Here is a 26,097-nt window from a genome sequence, read left to right on the forward strand (position 1 = left end):
TAAACTCTTTAAAGCGGTAAACACAATAGAGGACAGGGAACTGTTTCAAATGGATCTGGATAGGTTGGAGGTTTTGGGCTGGGAAGTGGCACATGAGGTTAAACACTGATAAATGTAAGGTAATGCACATAGGGAAGAAAAATCCGGGCTAGAATTATGTATCAAAGGGAGAACACTTGGGACGACTGATGGGGGAAAGGACTTAGGAGTCTTAGTTAAAAGTAAATTTAGCTGTTGTGACCAGTGTCAGGCAGCTGCTGCCAAGGCAAATAAAATCATGGGGTGCATCCATAGGGGCATAGATGCCCATGACAAGGAAATAATTCTACCGCTGTACAAATCACTAGTCAGACCACACACAACTGTGTACAGTACTGGGCAGCAGTGTACAAGAAAGATATAATGGAGCTGGAGAGGGTTCAAGGACGGGCAACCAGGGTAATACGGAGAATGGGAGGACTACTGTACCCAGAAAGATTATCCACCTCTACAGTTTATTTGCCAGCACCTTGTCTTTTTCTGCAAAAAGACTGTCTTAGCACCCCAGGTACTAAAGAAGATATTCAAGATAGTTTCCTGCTAATGATTTGTGTAAGAAAAATCAGCATTTGGACAGTGATAAGAAGGAGCATTAGGTGGAGGTAGAGGACATAATGAATTAAATGCCTAGCTGTTTTGGCAGTGGTAGTAATGGCTAGAGATTAGCACATTTTTGAAAACTTTGATTTGGCCGATTTGCCGAATTTTCCCAAAAAATTTGGTTAGATACAAATTTATTTCCGGTGAATCGCAATTAAAAATGGCAATTTCCTGGCTACACAGAGCCTCAATAGGGGTGTAGAACACTTTGCCTTGCTGTAACACGCATATGGAGTATGCTGTGTTAGTGAAATAATACTATTATTCAGTATGACATGGAGATCACAGGTGTCGCAATTAGAATCACTGCCACACATCGGCACAATGACAGAGCCTGATTATTGGAATAAGCAAACTTTAAATCCATTTTTGAGGACACATTGGAGGGCAAGTCTGGTGCCAGCAACCATGGTAATTCCAGCTCCAATAATGTATAATTGCTGCAGTGTATAAGTTGCTGCAGTGAAAAAGCTTGTACTTGTATCTTAAAAATTAGCTGGCGGTCTGCAGCTAGGCCAGATACCACCTGTCCCAGCCCCTGCCGCTCAGCGCACCCCCATGCTCATGACTGAGTATCCACTTGAAAAGGGAGGGACTGCAGCACCAGCAACTTGGACAGGACAAACATTCCAACATTCAGCTTTTGCACCTTTGGATGAGTGGGCGCATACTGCTATAAGTTGCTGCAGTGAAAAAGCTTGTACTTGTACCTTAAAATCGAGCTAGCGGTCCGCTGCGAGGCCAGCTACAGCCTGTCCCAGCCCCTTCCTCTCAGCGCCCCCCCCCCCCCCCCCATGCTCATGACTGAGTGTCCCGGGGTGCCTGAAGTGTTTATTTAAAAAAAAAATACTGTCAAACTACAAGATCAATTTAACAAGATCACATGGCGGCACAATGACAGAGCCTAGAGGTGACAGTAGTATGATGAGACCATATGTCGGCACAATGACAGTCTAGAGGTGGCGGCAGCCTATGTAGGCTGCAGAGGCACAATTTTAGAGTAGTGTGTCAGTTTGTACTCCCTCTAGTGGTGCAGGCCTGACTTGGGAGGGCTACTGGGTAGATCCTGCCAGTATCAAATGTTTGTCGAAAATATCAAGGCATGCACATGTAAGTAAACACGACTGGTTCTGCAAAGTGTATAATTATTGCAACAAGATCAATATAACAAGATCACATGGCGCACAATGACAGAGCCTGGAGGTGGCTGCAGCCTGACGAGACCATAGTGCCTCTAAATTGAAAAGATTAAATATATTTTTTAAATGTCAATTGTAATTTAACGTGCCAGCAGCATAAGGAGACCACATGGTGGCAGAATGACACAGCCTGGATGTGGCAGCTGCATAAGGAGACCATATAGTGGGTGTGGCTGAATGAAACAGCCTGGAGGTGGCAGAAGCATGAGGAGACCATATAGTGAAAAAATGACACAGCCTGGAGGTGGCAGAAGCATGAGGAGACCATAAAGTGGCTAAATGACAGCCTGGAGGTGATGGCAGCATGAAGAGTCCATATAGTGGCTGAATGACGCAGCGTGGAGGTGGCGGAAGCATGAGGAAACCAAATAGTGGCTGAATGACACAGCCTGGAGGTGGCAGAAGCATAAGGAGACCATAAAATGGCAGAATGAAACAGCCTGGAGGTGGAGGAAGCATGAGGAGAACATATGGTGTCTGAATGACACAGCCTGGAGGTGGCATCAGCATAAGGAGAACATATGGTGGCTGAATGACACAGCCTAGATGTGGCATTAGCATGTGAACATATGGTGGCACAATTACACAGCCTGGAGGTGGCGGCAGCATGAGGAGACCATATAGTGGCAGAATGACACAGCCTGGAAGTGGCATCAGCAGCATCAGGAGTCCTGAAACTGACCCAGTGACAGAGTGGGGCGGTGGATGTCAATACCAGTACCAGGAGACGAAGGTGGGTAAGAGAAGGAGCACTTGGCTTCAGATGTGTAACATCAGGTGGGTGGCAGGATCAGAATAGTAGCTGAGGCAGATAGGCAGAAGAAAACAGTCTCTTTTGTCAAAGTGTTGGTGTGCATAAGTAAGTATTGAGGATATGCATTCTGTAAAAATTAACTTTTAATACTATTCCTAGGATAAAATATATGGACCCAAATATTTTTTGAAATCAGACAAAAGGAAAGGTGTGCAGAGAACACCATGTGCCACCAACACCACCAAGTATTGATGTGAGAAAAATACCTCTAAAAGGTGGAAGGGAACAACGTATTGTCCATTGTAACAGGTGGGGTAAAAAATTCCCTCTCGCCGTATTAATTCCCTTCTTGGCAAGTGTTACTCGACCACACGTGAACCTCTCCCTGTTTTCACCTAAAAACCCTGGGAAATGGCAGTCTTTTAGGTGGAAATAGGGAGTGGTTCCTGTGTGGGGCTGCCCTTTTTAAGGCCAGTAACACTTGCCAAGAAGGGAATTAATAGGGCACGAGTAGGGCCTTACAAGGGAAGTTTTTACCCCCAACCTGTTGCAATGGACTAAATGTTGTTCCCTTCCACCTTTTAGAGGTCTTTGTATCACATCAATACTTGGTGGTGGAGGTGGCACATGGTGTTTTTAGTACATCTTTCCTTTTGTTAAATAAATAAAAAAATTGGGGTCCATATATTTTATCCTAAGAAAAGTTATGTTTTAGCTAATGCATATTCTCCATACTACTTGTGGTCTGATGAGGAGGAATTTCTTTAACTGGGGAGCAGCACCTTAAATGTTTTTTGCAGAATACATATTTGTGAAGTGTTGATGTGGCACCATGGTCAATCTACTCTGATGCATCAGGCATTGGTGGGTAGAAATCCTGGCTGATCAAAGCCTGATTCATCTTCACAAAGGTCAGTCTCTCCATATTTTTGGTGGACGGATGAGTTCTCCTTGGGACTACTATGGCCCTGGCAGCAATAAACACCCGCTCTGATGGCACACTACTGGCCGGGCAGGACAGCATTTCCAGGGCAAACTCTGCTAGTTGCGGACGCAAATCAAGTTTGGCTGCCCAGAAGTCCAGTTTTGCATGGTCATGTCAAGGTATGCCACCATCTACTGGTTCAGGTCCTACTCCAGGTCTACCTGCTGCTGATGAGTTGCTTCACTATGCAGGTGAAGAAAGGTACTCGTCAGTGACTGTAGACTCAGGCTGGGTACTGATGGAGCTGGTACTGCTCCTGCCACCCCACCCCTCCCCAGCAACCATAGCAGTGGAACGTGAGCGCAGGGGGCCCCCCCTAGTCAGACCTGCAAGAGGCTGGACGATGGCGCCGATAGGCATCGGCACACTGACTACATAGGATGTCTCTGTAGTAGGTCAGTTTGTCCAGTTTGCCCAGTTTGCAGAAGTCATCCCACTGCCGAATGGTGACAATACGCTGTCACTATGCAAGAAACTGAGCATGCATCGTGACATTTTTGCAAGTGACTCGGAGCACCTCCCTGCCTCCATCTTCACTGCATACTGCCATGGTGTGTCTGGGTCCTCTGTCTTGCCTTCCTCATAACACTCTAGCTCCTCTGGCTGCTCCTGCTCCTCCTCTCCTGATGACTAGAAAAATTGCCCATTTGGCGAACCCTTAACTGTGTTCCACTGTGCCCCTCCTACTCCAGTTCAGCCCCCACAGGGCTCGTGTGGCCGTAGGATGTAGGTGCCATGTCTCCATTGCCCTGAGCAGCCATCGTTTCCAACACGTGTTGTAGTAGATGAAGCAGTGGAATGTCGTTGTTCATCCCGTAATCCTGGTGACTTACTAATAATGTGGCTTCCTCAAAGGGCCTGAGCAAATGACAGGTGTCATGTATGAGCTGCCAATGGTATACGTTGAAGTCACACAGTGGAGTCCCCCTATCCGCTTGGATCATCAAGAAATCAGTGATGGCTTTTCTCTGTTCGTACAGTCAGTCCAACATATGGAGGGTGGAATTCCAACGTGTGGCAAAGTCACAAATCAGACTATGTTGGAAGATACCATTCTGACTTTGCAGCTCAAGGAGGGTGTGCATTGCGGTGTACGAGTGACTGAAGTGCATGCAAAGTTTCCTTCCAATTGTTAGGATGTCTTGCAGATGGGGGGGAACAACTAAGGGACCTCTTCCCAACCAGATTGAATGCATGTGCCATGCAGGGGGCATTGCTCAGCCTTCCCAGTCACAGTGCATGCAAGATGTTTGTCCCATTGTCCCAAGTTGAATAACTTTTAGCAGTTTCTCCCCTGTGTGACTCCGTTCCCAATGCAAACCATGTGAAGAACAGCGTGACACTGCCGTGCCCTGCACACATGGTATGCTGAAGGGCCACTGAGACTTGTCTGGGCAGTGGAGGCTGAGGACACTATAGAGGATGAGGAGGCGGAGTCACACACTGTCACAAGACCGCTGACCTTAGAGCATGGAGGAGGAAGCGGCGTAACTTGTTCAAGTTGGTGTTGTGGTTGTTCAGGAACCATATTCACCCAGTGAGCCGTAAAGGACATGTATTGTCCCTAACCATAGTTACAGCTCCAGATGTCGGTGCTGCCGTGCACTTTGGTACACACAGAAAGGCTCAAGGACTTGCCCACCTTCTCTTCCACAAAATTGTGCAGGGCTGGTACTGCCTTCTTCACAAAGAAATGATGGCTTGGCACTCTCCACCTCAGCTCAGCACAAGCCATCAATTCTCTGAAAGGTGCAGAGTCCACCACTTGAAAAGGGAGGGACTACAACACCAGCAACTTGGACAGTAGCACATTCAGCTTCTGCTCCATTTGATGGGTGGGCACATGCTGTTGTCTCTTGGACATGGCTTCGCTAAAAGTAGGAGGAGCAGGAGCATCTGGAGCAACAGAAGGAGGGTATGACACACTGCTCCCTTCGGCTGAGGTGGTGGAGCCTTGGCTGGCTGAAAGAGAGAGCGGAGTGCCACTGGGTAATGCAGCAGGCTGGACCACTACGTCGGAGCCACGGTTCTCCCAGGCCGCTTTATGGTGGTGAAGCATATGTTGATGCAGGGCCATGGTGCCAACATTGGGACCCTGGCCACGCTTCACTTTCTGCCCCGACATATCTTGCATGTGGCTATGGGATCCTCCTCCGGATGCTTGATGAAAAACTGTCACATCGCAGAGTAGCTGATTTTCCCACCAACAGTCCACACTAATTGACTGCTACTGCCGCCGTCTCCAGGAACCCCTGTTCACCTACCTCCAGGGAAGGTAGGCTGCCACAAAGCAGGAGTTGTCCCCTGGGCACGTTTTGCTCCAGAATCTCCACTTCTGCCACAATGCTGACTTCCAACCATGCTACCACCTTGCTGGCTCAGCTGCTGCAACTCTCTTGATGATGATAAAGCCCCTTCTGCACTCAGCTCCCTAATGAGATTGGCTTCATCATCATCAACAAGTGTCTGCACGTCACTGATGTCCTCATTAGGTTCCTCAACAGTGTCTGCTTCAGGACCTTGAACCCTGGCAACACCGCTTTGCAGGTCCCTCACCTTATCACTACTTGCTTGCCTAGTAGGGGAAGCTGCAGATGTCTCCTCCACTTCTTGGCTGGGCAGTAGCTGCTGACTGTCCTCTATTAGATCGTCCTCAGTGAATAGTGGAGCTGAACCCACAGCATAAGATACTTATCTAGGGGAGGAAACAACATAGGGCAGAGGCAATGGGAGGACATGGACTGCTCTTGGGAAATGCCAACTGAGGGTTGTGTCTGAGGAACCCACCGACTGTTGACTGGGGGTATCAGATGTCACTTGTGATAAAATGGATGACCATACTGACTAATCGATGACTGCAGATGTGTTGCTGGTTGAGACAGCTAGCTGATAACGGGATCTCAGGCCTCTAGCAGTAACTCCTGCTGCCACTCGCCCCTAGTCTTCTGCGACCTCTGCCTGATGAATTTAGGCCTCTGACACTCCTCTGTACACATCCTGGCACTTCTCTGCCTAACATACTGAGTACGTATATGAGGGGAGTACAATACACTTTACTACGCTTAAAACAGTATTTGTCTAGAACAGCAGCCAGTGATTACTTTTGTCTGGTCTTTCACAGTATGTAGGACTTTGACAGATTAACAGGTACAAAATAGTACCCTACTTAGATGCAGGTATGTGGTATTTACTTATGAGGGTAGAAAAATGCACTATAGTACACTTAAAAAATAATCTGAGTACAACACCAGCCGGTGATTACTTTTGCCTGGACTTTCACAATATGTAGGCCCATGACCGATTAACAGGTTAGAAATAGTACACTACTTAGAGAAGTACGTATGTGGTATGCACTTTTGAGGGCAGAAAAATGTGGTACAGTATGATATGATTAAAAAAAGTATTTTAGTCGAACAACAGCCGGTGATTACTTTTGCCTTGACTTTCACAGTATCTAGGCCCTTGACAGATTAACAGGTACAAAATAGTACACTACTTAGAAGTACGTATGTGGTATGCAGTTATGCAATTATGAGTGCAGAAAAATGTGGTACAGTACGCTTAAAAAAACATATTTTAGTAAAACACCAGCCATACTTTCACAGTATCTAGGCCCTTGACAGATAAACAGGTACAAATAGTACACTAATTAGATGTATGTATGTGGTATGCACTTATGAGGGCAGAAAAATGTGTTACAGTATGCTTAAAGGGGTTATCCACCATAAGGTGATTTTAGTAGGTACCTGGCAGACAGTAATGGACATGCTTAGGAAGGATCTGCGCTTGTCTTGGGGCTAAATGGCTAAGTCAAGAGATTACCATAACAATGTGGCTAGCTTTTTGTGAACTTGTATTTCCTGTTTGACTGTTCTTTTTTTTACTACAAATCCCACAATTCTATTTTCCTCCTTCCCACACATCAGCCACCCAACCATTGAAACATAAATGAGCTGAAGGCCTCTGGTTTTCAATCAGGGTGCCTCCAGCTGTTGCATTAGTTGCATATTGATCCCTCCACCCATTGAAGCAGACAGGCTCCCTGTCATCAGCTGACTAGTGAGTCAGGTCTCGGCCGCATTGCAAGTTGGGAAAAATCTGAGACAGCAGTCATTTTGTGTGCTAGTAAAAATAAATAGCGGGGTGAAAATCACAGAAGAATTGTGAGAAAACGGTCACACACAGGTACAGACACTATATTAGGAACTACACTAACTTTACAGCCCCTGTAGCATAGTCAAATAAAAAAAATTCCCGGAAAAAAAACGTATTTTTGCACAACACCAGCAGTACACAACAGTGCTGCAGAACAAAAAAAAGCTGCGTGCTAAACACAAAATTGCACTCTGTCACAGACCATTAGGAATGGACTGCTGGGTATTATACCGTCTACAGACTAGTATAACCAGTAGATGATTTGTTGCGGAACAAAGACACAGAATTGATATATTATTCCTGCCTCCTCTGCTAAGGTTTATGAAGTTGAGGCAGCTTGTTGAAATGTATGAGGCAACACACAGCTATCTGCCCCTCTCTGTAATACAATGCTGAAGAAAGTAACTGGGAGGTTAATGGCTGCAGTAAAACTTATTTTCAGTGAAAAAAACACTGCTCTCTGTCTATCAGTACGCTGATGTGACTAGGATGTGAAACACTGCTGAATGAGCTTTTCTGTGTAACACACACACACACAGCAATGTCTCTATGCAGTGTAATGAATGATATGACATCACAGGGGTGACTGGCTGCTGATAGGCTGCATCTTGCATGTGATTCAGGGTCATCCCGTCTACTTCCCTTCCCGCCTTGCCTTCTCGCCTTCCCAGTGTTCCTTGCCCCATGTACTGACATGTGGATCCGCCATTTTAGATGCCCTGGAGCCCTGAGTAAATGGAGTTCAATAAAGCGATTTGTGCGATAGAATTGCGGCGATATCCGCATTCATTGCAAATCTAATATTTCCTGAAATTCATAACAAATTCGGGTTTGTCAGCTTTGATTCGCTCATCTCTAGGGGGAATGGTGGTAGCAGTAGAAAAACTTTATAGCCATGATGGTGGCAGGTGTAGTTCTGGTAGGCGTGGCGGCGGAAGTACTGGCACTGATAGCTCAGTTGTTGGAGAACTTGTAACAGTGGTGGTGGTAGGTGTACCAGTAGCTGTGGCAGCAGTGGTACTCAAGGCAAATATAGAAGTGGGGATCATAAGCATGGGCAAGGAGTCCATGACATATCCCATTCTGAGAAAGTATTAAGGGGGGGCTAGATAAATATGACTAAAATGATGAATATATGTTGGACATGATCTGGAAACTGCATCGGGTGAGGAGATTATTAGCAGCAGGAGTGTGACACTAAAGAGCTTATGTAGCAAAATCATATTGGCCACCAGTATCAGGAAAAGCCTATTCCTCCATTTCCTCCTCCACCCTATCATCATGCTAGTAGTAAGGCCACATCCATCATTGATTTAATCAACATCATTATCTACTGCCTATCTTACACCTCCTACTTCTCTTCTTTTCCATTGATTCAGACGGACAGACTGGTGGTGCAGTTGCTTTAGGCAATTGATAGTGTGTGCTCATCCTCAACGACGAATACCTATCCACCATTATTTCTCAAAGTTGTTCCTGCCTTGTACTTTCATATTTTGATAATGTGAGCTGAACCTCGTGACAAAGCAGCCATTATAATCAGGGATAGAACATGCGCTTCATGGTCCACAGGGTCAGTGTTTCTATTGGCACTGGCGATGATGCTCCACAGCACTTAAGTGGCCAGGAATAACACTGACACCTTTACAGTTGTGTAAGTCTGGTTCCGACAATGGGAGCTTGTACATTTCCTCCTGTCATCCTCAATTGGCATTGCCCATGTCTTCTTTTACACTGTTTGTGTGAGCTGAAGCATTTCTATGTTGTCTTACTTATGATAAATCTGGATGCAAAAAGCCACACAACGGGTTTGTTTGCTGTTCAGCACTTAGAAACAAATTTCCTGAGTCTCCCAGCTCACTATACCTGGATATTGTACTAAGTAACAACAGCAAGAACATTGTTACTGCACTTCTACTGTATTGCTGCTGCAGGAATCCCTGCCTAAAACAATTAGCAAACCTTAAACTGCGACCCCCCAAAAAAAAAAAAAAATGTAATGCCATTGTTTAAAAGCCATTGCTTTTTACTTTCCAAGACCATCGGGTATACTACAACTGGCACATGTAGTAATGGCAGTGATGGATAATTTGTGCAGTTCATTTATTATTATCATTTTTATTTTTTAAATAACGCCAAACCTGTTGCTACTATCAAGAAAGGGATCATTTCTGGACAGCTTACACCCAAAATGAATTAAAAAAATGCCCAGTTAGCAAACTCATCACAGTGTTATATTCGTAGCTTACACTGCCCAGTACTATTCTATAATGTCCAAGATGCTGTTGCTGCTTTATAGGCTGTACTATAGGCCTACCTTAGAGACAACTGAAAATTAGAAGTTTGCAGAAAAGAAATATGGTAAAGATGCAATTTAAAGTTTTATAATAGCTAAAAATAGTCCTACTTTTTATATATGCACACATGAAAGCTTATCCAAAGGAGTTACCTGAAACTACTGCTACACTTTATTTGCATTACAGCATTTAGTGGCTCTGATGATTGCCATTAGAGAAGAGCGAATTTAAAAAAAATTTGATTTGGCAAATTTTTCTAAAAAAATTAGTTTTGATCCAAATTTACTTGCGGGGAATCTATATTAAAAACTGCTATTTCTGGCCTACAGAGAGCCTCAATAGGGGTGTAGAACACTTTGCTGTGTTTTATCACGCATATAAAGTGTGCTGGGGTAGTGAAATAATATGAATGACACAGCGTGTAGGTGTTGGCAGCATGAGGAGACCATATAGTGGCTGAATGACACAGTGTGGAGGTTTTGGCAGCATGAGGAGACCATAGAGTGGCTGAATGACACAGTGTGGCGGTATTGGCAACATGAGGAGACCATATAGTGGCTGAATGGCACTGTCTGGTATTGGTTACAGATGAGGAGACAATAGGGCATCACAATCTCTAAGAATAAAAAATTAATTTAGAAATTTCAATTGAAGAGGTATGGTACCTAGTGCTACCATAAACATATATAGGTAATGTCCTAGGCCCAGCAGCATCACTAAACTATGTAGTTGCTGAATGACACAGACAGGAGCAGGCAGCAGCATGAGTACACAAGAGGGGTTCACTACCCCTAACATTAAAAGGTGAATGTTGAAATCTCTATTGAAGATGCATGTTAGCTAGGGCTACCATCCAAAAATGTAAGGACCAAGCTCAGCAGCATCACTAAACCATGTAGTTGCTGAATGACACAGACAGGAGCAGTCAGCAGCAGGAGTACACAATTAAGCATGTATGTAAGCTAGTGTTAACATTCAAAAATTTAAGGACCAAGCCCAGCAGCATATGTAAGCCAAGTAGTTCCTGAAAGGCACAGTCAGGAGCAGGCAGCAGCAGTACTCAAGAGGGTTTTATAACCCCTAAGATTGTAAGATCAATGTTGAAATCTCTATTGAAGAGGTATGCTACCTCGTGCTATCATCAAAGAATTTAAGGCCGAAGCCCAGCAGCATCACTAAGTACAGTAGTTCCTGAAACACACAGCCTGGAGCAGGCATCAGCATGAGTTTACAAGAGGGCTTCAAAAGCCCTTACATTAAAATGTTAATGTTGAAATCTGTATAGAAGATGTAAGTTAGCTAGTGCTAACATCAACATTTTTTAGGCCCAGGCCCAGCAGCATCACTTAACCATATAGTTGCTGAAACACACAGCCTGGATCAGGCAGCAGCAGAAGTACACAAGAGGGCTTAATAACCCCCAACATTAAAATATTAACGTTGAAATCTGTATAGAAGATGTATGTTAGCTAGTGCCAACATTAAAAAAAAATTAGGCACAGGCCCAGCAGCATCAGTAAGCCAAGTAGTTCCTGAAACACACAGCCTGGATCAGGCAGCAGGATGCATACAAAAGAGGGCTTAACAACCCCTAACATTAAAAGATCAATGTTGAAATCTCTATTGAGCATGTATGTTTGCTAGTACTACCATAAAAAAATTGTAGTTAATATCCAAGACAGTCCCAGCAGCATCAGAAAACAATATATTGGCTAAATGACACAGCCTGGAGGTGGGGAAAGCATAAAGAACCCATTTAGTATCTGAATGGTACAGCCTGGAGGTGGCCGAAGCATGAGGAGACCATATAGTGGCTGAATGGCACAGCCTGGAGTTGGCAGAAGCATAGGGAGACAAAATAGTGGCTGAATGAATCAGCCTTGAGGTGGCAGCAGCAGCATCAGAAGTCCTGAAAGTGACCCGGTGAGAGAGTGGTGCGTTGAGTGGCAAAACAAGTACCCAATAATGAAGGTGGCTGGAATGTTTGTAAATGGGGAGCAATGCCTTAAATCTGCATGGCACACTCCATATTTGTGAAGTGTTGGTGTAGCACCATGGTCAATCTACTCTGATGCATCTGGCAGTGGTGGGTGGAAATCCAGGCTGATCCATGCCTGATTCATCTTCTCAAAGGTCAGTCTCTCCACATTTTTCGTGGACAGACGATTTCTCCTTGGGGTGACAATGGCCCCTGCTGCACTAAACACCCACTCTGATGGCACACTACTGTGCAAGTGACTCCGAGGGACTCCCTGCCTCCTTCTCCACTGCATACTGCCACGGTGTGTCTGGGTCCTCTGTCTCGCCTTCCTCATAACCCTCTAGCTCCTCTAGTTGATCATGCTCCTACTTTCCTGTCAGATGATTAGAAGCACCACCCATCTCATGAAACCTAAACTGTGCTCCACTGTGCCCCTCCTCCTCCAGTTCAGCCATTACAGGGCTCATGTGGCCGTGAGATGTAGGCGCAACGTCTTCATTGCCATGACCAGCCATCGTTTCCAACATTTGTTATAGGAAATGAAGCAGTGGAATGACGTAGTTCATCCCGTAATCCTGGCAACTTACTAATAATGTGGCTTCCTCAAAGGATACAAAAAAAAAAAGTTTGCAGCAGCACTCTTGGTCAAAAATTGAGTCTCTTAGCGCACCTTTTGATCAAAACGTGTCCCACATCCAGGTGGTCTCATTTTGGATGGGACCCTAAAATTAATTTCACTCACCTCTGCTGGGCATATGGCCTCTGACTGAGTGACATGCTGTATCCACTATCAATTTAAAAACCTCCTGTGAAAAAGGGGAGGGGTGCACGGCTAGGGAGGGTGCCAATCCCCCTAAATTGCACAGCAAAAACAAAGAGAAACATAGCCTGCACAACTACCTAATACACGGGTGCACGCTGCTGTGGCAATAGAGTTAAATAGTGAAAATAGTGTTACGGTCCCGTCCGAATTGAGGCCACCTCCAGCATACCACTGGGTGATACAGCAGTCTGGACTACTACATCGGAGCTACGGTTCTCCCAGGCCACTTTATGGTGGTGAAGCATAGGTTGACGCAGGACCGTGGTGCCAACATTGGGACCCTGGTCACGCTTCACCTTCTGCCATCATATCTTGCATGTGGCTATGTGAACCTCCTCCGGATGGTTGATGAAAAACTGCCACACTGCCGAGTAGCTGATTTTCCCTCCAACAGTCTGTACTAATTGACTGCTACTGCTGCCGTCTACAGGAACCCCTGTTCCACTACCTCTCGGGAAGGTAGGCTGCCGTGATGCAGGTGGTCTCCTCTGGGCACGTTTGGCTCCAGAATTTCCACTTCTGCCACCACGCTTACTGCCAACCATGCTACCACCTTGCTGGCTCAGCTGCTGCCTCACAGGCAACCTGCAACTCTCTTCTCCTGATGATGATGAAGCCCCTTCTGTGCCCAGCTCCCAATTGCGATTGGCTTCATCATCATCAACAAGTGTCTGCACGTCACTGATGTCCTCCTCAGTTTCCTTAAGAGTGTCTGCTTCAGGACACTGAGCCCTGGCAACACCGCCTCCCACGTCACTCTCCTCATCATTACTTGCCCGTCGAGTGGAGGAGTAAAATGGAAAAAAGGAGGAAATTGGGTGGAGCGCTTCTGCTGGAAATGACAGGACTTGGAACACCATGACATTTATGAAAAGATTTCGGACAACGCATTTCGGCGCAGGCACGTCCTCAGGTCTCCAAAACAATCAAGTTAGTGCATCCTGGGTATTGTAGCTGTGCTATTGGTGGCATGCTACCGTTGCAGGGTCTCACTTGTTTCGTTGGACCACTCCAGCGGATCAGGTGTGTCACCAAGCACTAGATGGTGGGTTCCGTTCGCTTTTTTCTACAAACAGCACTCCAGATAGCAACCTTTTTTTTTTCTTTTTTCTCTGCACGTCTAGTGGAGGAAGCGGTGGATGTCTCCTCCACTTCTTGGCTGGGCAGTAGTTGCTGACTGTCCTCTATTAGATCGGCCTCAGTGAATAGTGGAGCTGAACCCACAGCATAAGATACTTCTGTAGGAGAGGGAACAGCAAAGGACAGAGGAAAGTGGAGGACAGGGACTGCTCCCGGGCCATGCCAACTGAGGGTTGTGTCTGAGGAACCCACCAACTGTTGACTGGGTGTGTCAGATGTCACTTGTGATGAAGTGGATGACCGTGTTAACCAATCGACGAAGGTAGATGGGTTGCTGGTCGAGACACGACCGCTAGCTGATAACGGGAGCTCAGGCCTCTCGCTGTGACTCCTGTTGCCACTCTCCCCAAGTCTGCTGCGACCTCTGCCTGAAGTATTTAGGCCTCTGCAACTCCTCTGTGCACGCCCTGGCACTTCTCTGCCTGACATACGTGGTATGTACAGTGGTCCCTCAACATACAATGGTAATTTGTTCCAAACGAGCCATCGTTTGTCGAATCCATCGTATGTTGAGGGATTCGTGCAATGTAAAGTATAGGAAGCTGTACTCACCTGTCCCTACCACTCGAGATGGTGTCCCCGGGCCTCCGCTGGGCTCTCCGCTGTCTTCTCCGGTCCTCCGCAGTCTTCTACGGTCCTCTGCTTTCTTCCGCAAGGCCTTACTGGGCCTGCTTAGCGACATCATTACACCGCTGCGTACGCCATTCTTATTGGATGACGTGCGCAGCAGCGTATTGACGTCATCGGAGAGGGCCGAGAAGACACCGGAAGACCAGCGCTGGACCCGGAGGGCACCGCGGAGCATCGTGGAGGGGTAAGTAATACATACCGCACCACACGGGGAACATTAAGCTGCTATCCGGCAGCAGCTTAAGCATTTGGCGCTGCCGGATAGCACTTAATGCGATGGCCCCGACATAAAAAAGCATTGTATGTCGATGCTTACATCGACATGCGATGGCCTCTGAGAGGCCATCGTATGTCGATTTCATCATTTGTTGGGGCCATCGTAGGTCGGTGGGTCACTGTATATGAGGGGAGTACGATACACTTCACAACGTTCAAAACAATATTTGTCAAGAACAGCAGCAGGTGTGCACTTTTGGCTGGCCTTTCACAGTATCTAGGCCCTTGACAGATTAACAGGAAAACAATAGTACACTACTTAGATGTAGGTAAGTGGTATGCACTCTGATGAGGGCAGAAAAATGCTCTGCAGTACACTTAAAAAAGTATCTGAGTGCAACACCAGCCGATGAGTATGCGGTTGTAAGGATGCGGTATGCACTTATGAGGGCAGAAAAATGTGCTACAATGAGCCTAAAAACACCAGCTGGTGATTGCTTTTGGCTGTCCTTTCACAGTATGTGTAACGTACCGGCAGGACTGGTAGTGGATCCTCCGGACCAGAGAGGCGTTGACGCGGGTTGTACTAGAGGACCGGTTCTAAGTGGTTACGGGTTTTCACCAGAGCCCGCCGCAAAGCGGGATGGACTTGCTGCGGCGGTAACCACCAGGTCGTATCCTCCAGTAGCAACTCAACCCCACTGGTAGCTGATATGGCGTGGTACACAGGGAGCAGGCAGGAGCGTAGTCGAACGTAGCAGAGGTCAGGGCAGGCGGCAAGGGTACAAAGGCGAATAGAGGGTAGCAAGGGTACGGCAACAGGCAGGGCAGTATACACAGTATGGAACGCTTTCTCAAAGGCACTAGGGCACAAAGATCCGGCAAGGGCAGGAAGAGGCAGGAGACTTTTATTAGGGAAGGAAGCAGGGATAATTAGCCAGAACACCAATCAATGGTGCACTGGCCCTTTAATTTTACAGAAGGTGGCGCGCGCGCCCTAGAGAGCGGGGCCGCGCGCGCCGAAGGCAGAGCCAGTCTGCGCCGGGAACGAGGAGCCAGGTAAGTCAGACAGGGACGTGGCACGTGAGCGGGGACCGGCCGCCGCGGCAGCCGCGTCCCCGACACGAGGGATCCCGTGCTCCCGGTCAGTGTGACTGTGCGCGAGGCACCGGGATCCCGGGAAGGGGAAGTGGGGAAGCGAGCGCTCCGGTCCGGAGGCGGGGACCGGAGCGCTGGCTGTGACAGTATGTAGGCCCTTGCCAGATTAACTTCCTTCTTATCTGCCAGACACTAAGGACACTGTTCTCAAACTGACAGATATCACGGTAACAGATACCACTATATTAACGAGTCCGGACGGAGAGAGTCTCTACAGCAATATACAACACCAGCTAGGTTTGGAAGCTGTCTCCAGATATGTAAGAACCAAAAGTACACTATTTCACAGACACAATAAATTTGTTTTGACACTACTTGAATTCATTCTTACTCACAATTATTTTCTTTCAATGGCACTTTTTATCACCAGACACAATGCACCGTTATGGGGGCGTCTTGTGCACCTAATTATGCAAATGTATTTTAGGGGTGGTGGGAGAGCACGTTTGTTTTTTCTGATGAGTTGAGTTTTTACACCGAGCACATTTTATTTTATGGACATTATATAGATGACGTCCTCCTCTTATGGGACGTGTCTTGCAACTTATTTCAGGAATTTAATGATAAATTGAACAATAACAACATTGGAATGACATTTACTTCGGAGATTGGAGGCAGAGCCATTACGTTTTTGGATTTGAGAATATACATTGATGGATAGAATTGTATACAGACGGATATCTTTGTAAGCCTACGTCCACTAATTCTCTCCTGCACTGGGATAGCTAGAACCCGGGGTCTCTGAAAAAGAGTATCCCGGTTGACCAGTATCTCAGGGCAAGGAGGAATTGTTCAGAAGAAGCTAGCTTTCAGAGGGAAAGCTCCAATCTATTTAGGAGATTTAGACAGAGGGGTTACCCTGGAAAGTACTTGAAACAAGCTTTTCATAGAGCATATAACTCTGAGAGAAACACTCTAATGGCCAGATCAAGCATTTCTTTAAATTGTAATCTTCAGTTACAAATTTCTATAGACTTACAGCGTTTAATTTTAATATTTATGTGTTGGCTGCCAGAGCGAGTTACTAAGTAGGACCCTTCCTCTCCTGCAAAGGACATTAGGCCAATTTGGAAGACATCACCCACTAATGAATAATCCCTATTTTAATTTGACATATTACTTTACTCCAATTTGACATATTAATCACAATGCTACCAAATAATCCTCAACTAAATTTTTACATACTAGCTGAATTTTCTCTAATATAGGTATATTAAAACTCTCTTGCATAGTGAATATTAGTATCAACCTTTAAGTTATATCTATATTTACTTTCATATTGGTTTTACCTATGAAATGTGCATTATATCATAATCACTATTATCAAGAGAATTAACACAATGGCATAGAGATTATATAGGGACATAGAAGGTTTTGTCTTTAAGTGTACACACATGCGCAGTCTTTTCTTTGATGCGTCTAAGTACTAGCGCGTGCGCAGTAATGACAGCTATGTCAGACTCAGAAGCAGAAGTTCTCCGGATCGCGGAGCAGACATGCGCGGCGCATAGAAGTGACACAGGCACCTTACATCGGCGCTGCACACTGACAGCGTGTGACGTGTACATGTTGCGTTCTGAAGTGAATCAACATCCAAGTACGGGATTGGTGAGGTCTGGAGGCACACAGGTGATTCCAATGGCTACTGTCATGGGATTGGTAAGATGTGAAGTAAGATATTAAATGGGAATCTCTATAGAAGATAGCTAAGGTCCAACAATTATGTCACTAGGATGGGTTATAAATACCCCCATCGCCATTTTGGAGCAGCCATTGCCACCATTGCCTCTTGAGAAAGCCGTTGTCACGGCAAAAACATGTAAAGGCGGCAATAGTGTGATTTTTTAAGCGATACCAGTGTGATCAGAGATTTTGCGGCCACTGCAGGGCTGCACCATCACTAAGAGAAGAGTGTTCTCCAATTATAAGTTACACCTACCATGAGATCACCTGGTTATCAGTTTTAAACACCTTTTTTGTTGGGACTTTGATATTATATTAATAAGTACACAGTAAAAGTTATGTTTTAGAGGTTGTATTATAGGGGTTTTACACCCCGGGCTGTGGCTCAGAGGTTACGTCATTTTGGTCAATTGGCCCCTTACTGCCCTTGGGTAGTTTGTTTTGTACCCTTGCCAGATTAGCAGGTATAAAATAGTACACTACTTAGATGTATGTATGCGGTATGCACTTATGAGAGCAGAAAAATGCGCTACAGTACCCTTAAAAAAAATATATTTTTGTAAAACACCAGCAGTACACAACAGTGCTGCAGCCAAAGAAAGCTCTGTACTAAACACAAAATTGCACTCTGTCAAAGACTATTAGGAATGGACTGCTGTGTATTATACCATCTACAGACTAGTATAGCCAGTAGAGGATTTTTTGTGGGACAAAGACACTGAATTGAGCTGAAAAATTATTCCAGCCTCCTCTGCTAAGGTTTATGAAACTGAGGCAGCTTGTTGAAATGTATGAGGCAACACAAAGCTATGTGCCCCTCTCTGTAATACTATGCTGAAGAAAGTGACTGGGAGGTTAATGCCTGCAGCTGCAGTAAAAATCCTTTTCAGTGAAAAAAAAAACAATGCTCTCTGCCCACGAGAACGCTGATGTGACTAGGAGGATGTTAAACGCTGCTAAAATGCACTTTTCTCTGCTGTAACACACACAGTCTGTCCGTCCAATCTCTCTGCATTGTAATGAATAAAGTGGCTGGCCGCAATATGGCTGCCGATTATATAGGGCTGTGACATCACAGGGGTGACTGGCTGCTGATAGGCTGCATCCTGCATGTGATTCAGGGTCATCCCGCCTACTTCCCTTAATAGCATCCCTTGCCCCATGTACTGATATGTGGATCCACCATTTTCGATGCCCTGGAGCCTGGAACGCTGTAAAATGGAGTTTAATGAAGGGATTCGCGGGATAGAATTGTGGTGATATTCACATTCATTGCAAATCAAATATTTCCTGAAATTCGTAAATAATTCGGGTTCATCAGCTTCGATTCGCTCATCTCTAATTGCCATGATGGACACCTAATAGTGTCCAAACCTACATGGTTTCATAGCAAGAAAATTGCACAAAACACAAACTGTTGACAAAATGTAGCTATAGCTGTGGTTCCTCTATTGTATTTAGAAGACCACTGACAGAATTCTATTAATTTGTATTTAATTTTCCAATGTGTAGTTTCACATCTTCCATTATGCATAGTGATCACAACTCTCACCATCAAAAGGAAATTTGCAGAGCTTCATAATAGCGGTCATGCCTGCTACCCTGGTAGCTACTCCCATAGCCGGATCAATATATACTAGATACATTTTCACCAAAACCAGCAAAGATTAAAAATCTTGCAACAGGCAGAATAAAGCACACACACTGTAAAGGGGTTATGCTGGAAATTTTTTATGACATGAGATACTCACTGTCTTTACTAAGAAACAAAGACACAAAATCCTGAAAGTCTTCTCTGTATTCCATAAATTGTGCAAACTTAGAGAAGTGGTAAAGGGAAACACAAACATCTTTAGGATTCCGTATTGTGTAGATAGCCTAACATAAAAACAAGAAATAAAAAAAAATAAAAATAAAATCTTAAATTAAAAAGAAAAGCAAGGTTTCTATTTAAATGAAAGGAAGTGTATATTACATTTTTAAATGCACTTTCATGGCTGAAATAGGGCACAATATACAGACACATTTTTTTTAAAATGCTTGTACAGTATATACAGATATGGAAAGTCAGAAAATATAGGCTTGATCAGCATTACTCTAAAGACATTTTTGTCACATGACCCTTATGTAGGACAAATGAGACTTTCACTATGTTAGAGTACTTTTCCTGTCATTGTTTCATATGCTGAAGATTAAAGGGGTATTCCGCCATTAAACTTCCTATCCCATATCCAAAGGATAGGGGATAAGATGTCTAATTGGGGGGATCTCCATATAAGATGAAGATAAGATGTCTATGGATGGAATACTCCTTTAACTTGTCAAAAAGCTAATAAATAATAAATAAATAAAACTCTTTAATCATCCATACTCCTTGCAATACTTTAATCCATAACATGTTTAGAAGAGCATTAATGCATTAAATTATTTAGAAGAGTTCTCAAGACTTGCAGGCATTGAAAAATGTCATTTAGAACTGATGTGCATAATATTATTGTTTGAGTGTCTACATACTTTGGCTTTGGTCTTGGAGAATGATTGTGGAAACAGATGAAAAGGAAGATGTGTTGTAATAAGTCGAGGAGATGGTTTGTGTTCAAGGTGTTGTCGTCCACTATGCTGTTCAATCCATGGCACACGATCCCAGCTTAAAGTTGTTTTTACTGGTGTGGGATCTCCATTGCTATAAACAAGAGAAAGGATCTCTTGCAGCCATGTGGTACCTATAACACAAAATGCATAGTATAACATTATTCTTTTAAAGAATATTTAAAAAGTGTACAGTTATAATCAAAACAATAATAAAAAAATTATGAGACTCTATTCATTAGATATTTTAATTTAAATGTATTTAAAGACAATGACAAATGCACTTATTGTCTGCAAGTAGAACAAAAATCAAAATAGAACAATAAACTGCTTGGGAGTCCTGGCCACCACATATGTACCAATAACACACTGATTCATTTTTGACATAAATATTTTTACTATTGCTAAGAATAGCCTTTTGCTAGATGGAATCCAGTGCAGGATTTTTTAGTCCCTCCAAATTATGTCACAAATAGAGATGAGCGAATCGAAGTTGACGAACCCGAATTCGTTGCGAATTTCATGAAAGATATGATTCGCAACGAATACGAATATCGCCGCGATTCCATCGTGCGAATCGCTTCATTAAACTCCATTTTACAGTGTTCCAGGCTATTTGGGACCTAAGATGGCGGATCCACATGTGAGTACATGGGGCAGGGGATTATGGGAGGGCGGGAAACAGCGGCGGAAATGAAGGTAGGCGGGCTGACCCTGAATCACATGTGAGATGCAGCCTATCAGTGTTCACTGACCCCTGTAATGTCACAGCCCCTATATAATCGGCGGCCATCTTGCCTCTCTTCATTTCATCTATGCACTCAAATGGAGAGGACGGGACTGTGTGCGTGTGAATAGCTCATACCACAGCATTACACTGCAACTGCTAGTCACATAAGCATTAGGGAAAGACAGGAGTGCAGAGTGCTGTGCTGTTACACTGAGAAGGGTCATTGATTGCTAAACCTCCTATTCACGTTATTGAGCATTGCAGCAGAGAGGGGCAGATAGCTGTCAGCTGCCTCATACAGATCTCCAAGCTGCCTGAACTTTCTAAAGCATCTTATCTCTAGTGTTGCTCTCGAATATTCGCAATACGAATTTTATTCGCGAATATCGCATATTCGCGAATTCGCGAATATTCGCCAATATAGCGCTATATATTTGTAATTACGAATATTTTTTTTTTTTTTTTTCACAGTACACATCACAGTGATCACCCCTCTCTGCTTCCAGCTTGTGTGGTGTAAAGAAGGCTCTAATACTACTGTGTGAGACTGGTGTGCGAATTTTCGCATATGCAAATTTTTGCTTATGCTAATTTAGTATATGCTAATTTTCGCATATGTTATTTTCGCATACGCAAATTTTCGCATATTTTCGCACATGCAAAAATAAAACGAGAATATTACGAATATGCGAATATTCGCGAATATATGACGAATATTCGTCCATATGTTCGCGAATATTCGCGAATTCGAATATGGCCTATGCCGCTCAACACTACTTATCTCCTCATTGTTCAGCCCAATTGAGTTTATTTTTGTTTGCTCCACAAAACTGCAATTGCAATTTAGGGTTTAATCCCTGGATTTTTTTTTTGTGGTGCTGCACTGTTGGGTCCTGCTGCTGTTCAGAAATACGTGATTGTTCAGTGGACTGTAGTGCATTTGCACCATTTTGTACCTGTTAATCTGTCAAGGGGCTGGCTACATACTGTGCAAGTTCAAACAATACTATTCACCGGCTGTTTTTTTTTTTTTTAACAGTTTTTTCTGCGTATAATTACGCATATATAACTGCCCTCATCAGTGCATACCGCATAGGAACATGCAAGTATTGTACCATTTAGTACCTGTTAAGCTGTCAAGGTGCTCCATACCGTCAAAGTCCAAACAATAGTATCCACCGGCTGGTGTTTTACAAAAATACAGAGTTTTTTCTGCTAATAGGCATATTACTGCCGTCATCAGTGTATACCGCATACGTACATCCAAGTATTGTACCATTTAGTACCTGTTAAGCTGTCAAGGTGCTCCATACCGTCAAAGTCCAAACAATAGTATCCACCGGCTGGTGTTTTACAAAAATACAAAGTTTTTTCTGCTGATAGGCATATTACTGCCCTCATCAGTGCATACCGCATACGTACATCGAAGTATTGTACCATTTCGTACCTGTTAAGCTGTCAAGGTGCTCCATACCGTCAAAGTCCAAACAATAGTATCCACCGGCTGGTGTTTTACAAAAATACAGAGTTTTTTCTGCTAATAGGCCCTCATCAGTGCATACTGCATACGTACATCCAAGTATTGTACCATTTAGTACCTGTTAAGCTGTAAATGTGCTCCATACCGTCAAAGTCCAAACAATAGTATCCACCGGCTAGTGTATTACAAAAATACAGAGTTTTTTCTGCTAATAGTTAGGCATCTTACTGCCCTCATCAGTGCATACCGCATAGGTACATCCAAGTATTGTACCATTTAGTAGCTGTCAAGGTGCGCCAAACCGTCAAAGTCCAAACAATAGTATCCACCGGCTGGTGTTTTACAAAAATACAGAGTTTTTTCTGCTAATAGGCCCTCATCAGTGCATACCGCATATGTACATCCAAGTATTGTACCATTTAGTACCTGTTAAGCTGTCAAGGTGCTCCACACCGTCAAAGTCCAAACAATAGTATCCACCAGCTGGTGTTTTACAAAAATACTGATTTTTTCTGCTAATAGTTAGGCATATTACTGCCCTCATCAGTGCATACCGCATAGGTACATCCAAGTATTGTACCATTTAGTACCTGTTAATCTGTCAAGGTGCTCCATACCGTCAAAGTCCAAACAATAGTATCCACAGGCTGATGTTTTACAAAAATACAGAGTTTTTTCTGCTAATAGTTAGGCATATTACTGCCCTCATCAGTGCATACCGCATAGGTACATCCAAGTATTGTACCATCTAGTACCTGTTAATCTGTCAAGGGCCTACATACTGTTCAAGGACAGCCGTAAGTAATCACCTGCTGCTGTTCTAGACAAATACTGTAGTAGTGTAGCGTATTGTAATACCCTCATAAACGCACTAAGTATGTCAGGCAGAGAAGTGCCAGGACGTGAACAGAAGAGTGGCAGAGGCCTAAACACTTCAGGCAGAGTTGGCAGCAGACTTGGGGTGAGTGGCAGCAGGAGTCGCAGGGAGAGGCCTGAGCTCCTGTTATCAGCCAGTGGTCGTGTCTCCACCAGCAACCTATCTGCCGTCGTCGATTGGTTAACACGCTCATCCACATCATCACAAGTGACATCTGACACCCCCAGTCAACAGTCAGTGGGTTCCTCAGACACAACCCTCAGTTGGCATGGCCCGGGAGCAGTCCTTGTCCTCCCATTGCCTTTGTCCTATGCTGTTCCCTCTCCTAAAGAAGTATCTTATGCTGTGGGTTCAGCTCCACTATTTACTGAGGACGATCCAATAGAGGACAGTCAGCAGCTACTGGACAGCCAAGAAGGGGAGGAGACATGCGTTGCTTGCTCCGCTAGGCGGCCAAGTAGTGATGCGGAGAGTGACGTGGGAGGCGGTGTTGCAAGTGTTCAGGGTCCTGAAGCAGACACTGTTGGGGACCTGAGGAGGACATCAGTGACGTGCACACAACTGTTGATGATGATGAAGCCAATCGCAATTGGGAGCCGGGTGCAGAAGGGGCTTCATCATCATCAGGAGAAGAGAATTGCAGGTTGCCCTTGAGGCAGCAAGGCGATAGCACGGTTGGCAGTCAGCGTGGTTGCAGTAGTGGAAATTCAGGAGCCAAACGTGCCCGGGGGAGACCACCTGCTTCGCGGCAGCCTACCTTTCCGGGAGGTAGTGGAACAGGGGTTCCTGGAGACGGCGCCAGTAGCAGTCAATTAGTGCGGACTGCGGGTGGGAAAATCAGCTACTCGGCGGTGTGGAAGTTTTTCATAAGGCATCCGGAGGAGGTTCATGTAGCCACATGCAAGATATGTCGGCAGAAGGTGAAGCATGGCCAGGGTCCCAATGTCGGCACCACGGCCCTGCGTCAACACATGCTTCGCCACCATAAAGCAGCCTGGGAGAACCGTGGCTCCGATATAGTGGTCCAGCCTGGTGCATCACCCAGTGGCCAACCGCTCCCTCCTTCATCCAGCCAAGACTCCACCACCTTAGCCGAAGGGAGCTGTGTGTCAAACCCACCTTCTGTCGCTCCTGCTTCTCCCGCTTTTAGTCAGCCATTCCGCCAACAATCCATCGACGAAGCCATGTCTAAGAGACAACAGTATGCGCCCACTCATCCAACGGCGCAGAAGTTGAATGTGCTCCTGTCCAAATTGTTGGTGTTGCAGTCCCTCCCATTTCAAGTGGTGGACTCCGCACCTTTCAGAGAATTGATGGCTTGTGCCGAGCCGAGGTGGAGAGTCCCAAGCCGTCATTTCTTTGCGAAGAAGGCAGTACCAGCCCTGCATAAGTTTGTACAAGAGAAGGTGGGCCAGTCCTTGAGCCTGTCGGTGTGTTCAAAAGTGCACGGCAGCACCGACGTGTGGAGCTGTAACTACGGACAGGGACAATACTTGTCTTTTACGGCTCACTGGGTAAATGTGGTTCCTGCACAGCCACTATAGCAACTTGGACAGGTCACACCGATTCCTCCTCCAAGCTCTCGCTCCCAGGCAGTTGATCCTGTTACAGTGTGCGACGCTGCCTCCTCATGCTCCACCGTGTCCTCGGCCTCCACTGCACGTCCAAATCTCGGTGGCCATTCATCGTACCATGTGTGTAGGGCACGGCGGTGTCAAGCTGTTGTTCACATGGTTTGCCTTGGCGAACGGAGTCACACAGGGGAGGAACTGCTAAAATTCATTCGTAAACAAATCCGAGTATGGCTTACTCCACAAAATCTGGAAATGGGAACCATGGTGACAGACAACGGGAAGAATATCGTGTCCGCGCTGCGACAAGGAAGTGTGAAACATGCGCCCTGCATGGCACACGTGTTGAATCTGGTTGTCAAGCACTTCCTAAAGTCTTCACGCCATTTGCAAAACTTCCTGAAAATGGCAAGGAAACTGTGCATGCACTTCAGCCACTCGTACACCGCCAAGCACACCTTCCTTGAGCTGCAGAGTCAGAACGGTATCCTACAACATAGTCTTATTTGTGACGTTGCCACACGTTGGAATTCCACCCTCCATATGTTGGACAGATTATACGAACAAAGAAAAGCCATCACCGATTTCTTGATGATCCAAGCAGATAAGAGTACTACCCTGTTTAACTTCAATGTGAACCAGTGACAGCTCATACGTGACACCTGCCATTTGCTGAGGCCCTTTGAGGAAGCCACATTATTTGTGAGTCACCTGGATTACGCCATGAACGACGTAATTCCACTCCTACATTTCCTACAACAAATGATTGAAACCATGGCTGGTCACGGCAATGGAGACGTTGTGCCTACATCTCAAGGCTACATGAGCCCTGTGGGGGCTGAACTGGAGGAGGAGGATGATGAGGGGCAGAGCGGAGCACAGTTTAGGTTGGATGAGATGGCCGGTGTTTCTAGTCTTCGGACAGGAAAGGAGGAGCAGGAGCAGCCAGACGAGCTGCAGGGTTATGAGGAAGTTGAGACAGGGGACCCAGACACACCGTGGCAGTATGCAGTGGAGATGGAGGCAGGTAGTCCCTCCGAGTCAATGGCGCAAATGGAACGATGCATGCTCAGATGCTTGTGTAGTGACCCCCGAATTGTCAAAATTCGTCAGCGGGATGACTTCTGGATCTCCACCATATTAGACCCTCGCTACCGTCCATAAATGGGGCCTTTTTTACACCCACTGAG

General features: G+C 45.3%; 1 protein-coding gene across 4 annotated transcripts in view; it reads right to left on the reverse strand.

The window, feature by feature from the left end:
- LOC130293503 (3-beta-hydroxysteroid sulfotransferase-like) overlaps positions 1-26,097 on the reverse strand; it is a 110,882-nt gene that overhangs the window by 9,864 nt on the left and 74,921 nt on the right. For all 4 annotated transcript variants that reach the window (XM_056542282.1, XM_056542286.1, XM_056542285.1 and 1 more), the window contains 2 exons: positions 20,175-20,383; positions 19,412-19,538 (listed from right to left, as the gene is read on the reverse strand). In XM_056542282.1, the coding sequence (XP_056398257.1) occupies positions 19,412-19,538; positions 20,175-20,383 (336 nt within the window). The remainder of the gene's footprint in view (positions 1-19,411; positions 19,539-20,174; positions 20,384-26,097) is intronic.

The sequence above is a fragment of the Hyla sarda genome, chromosome 10, assembly GCF_029499605.1.
Source record: "Hyla sarda isolate aHylSar1 chromosome 10, aHylSar1.hap1, whole genome shotgun sequence".
Lineage (NCBI taxonomy): Eukaryota > Metazoa > Chordata > Amphibia > Anura > Hylidae > Hyla > Hyla sarda.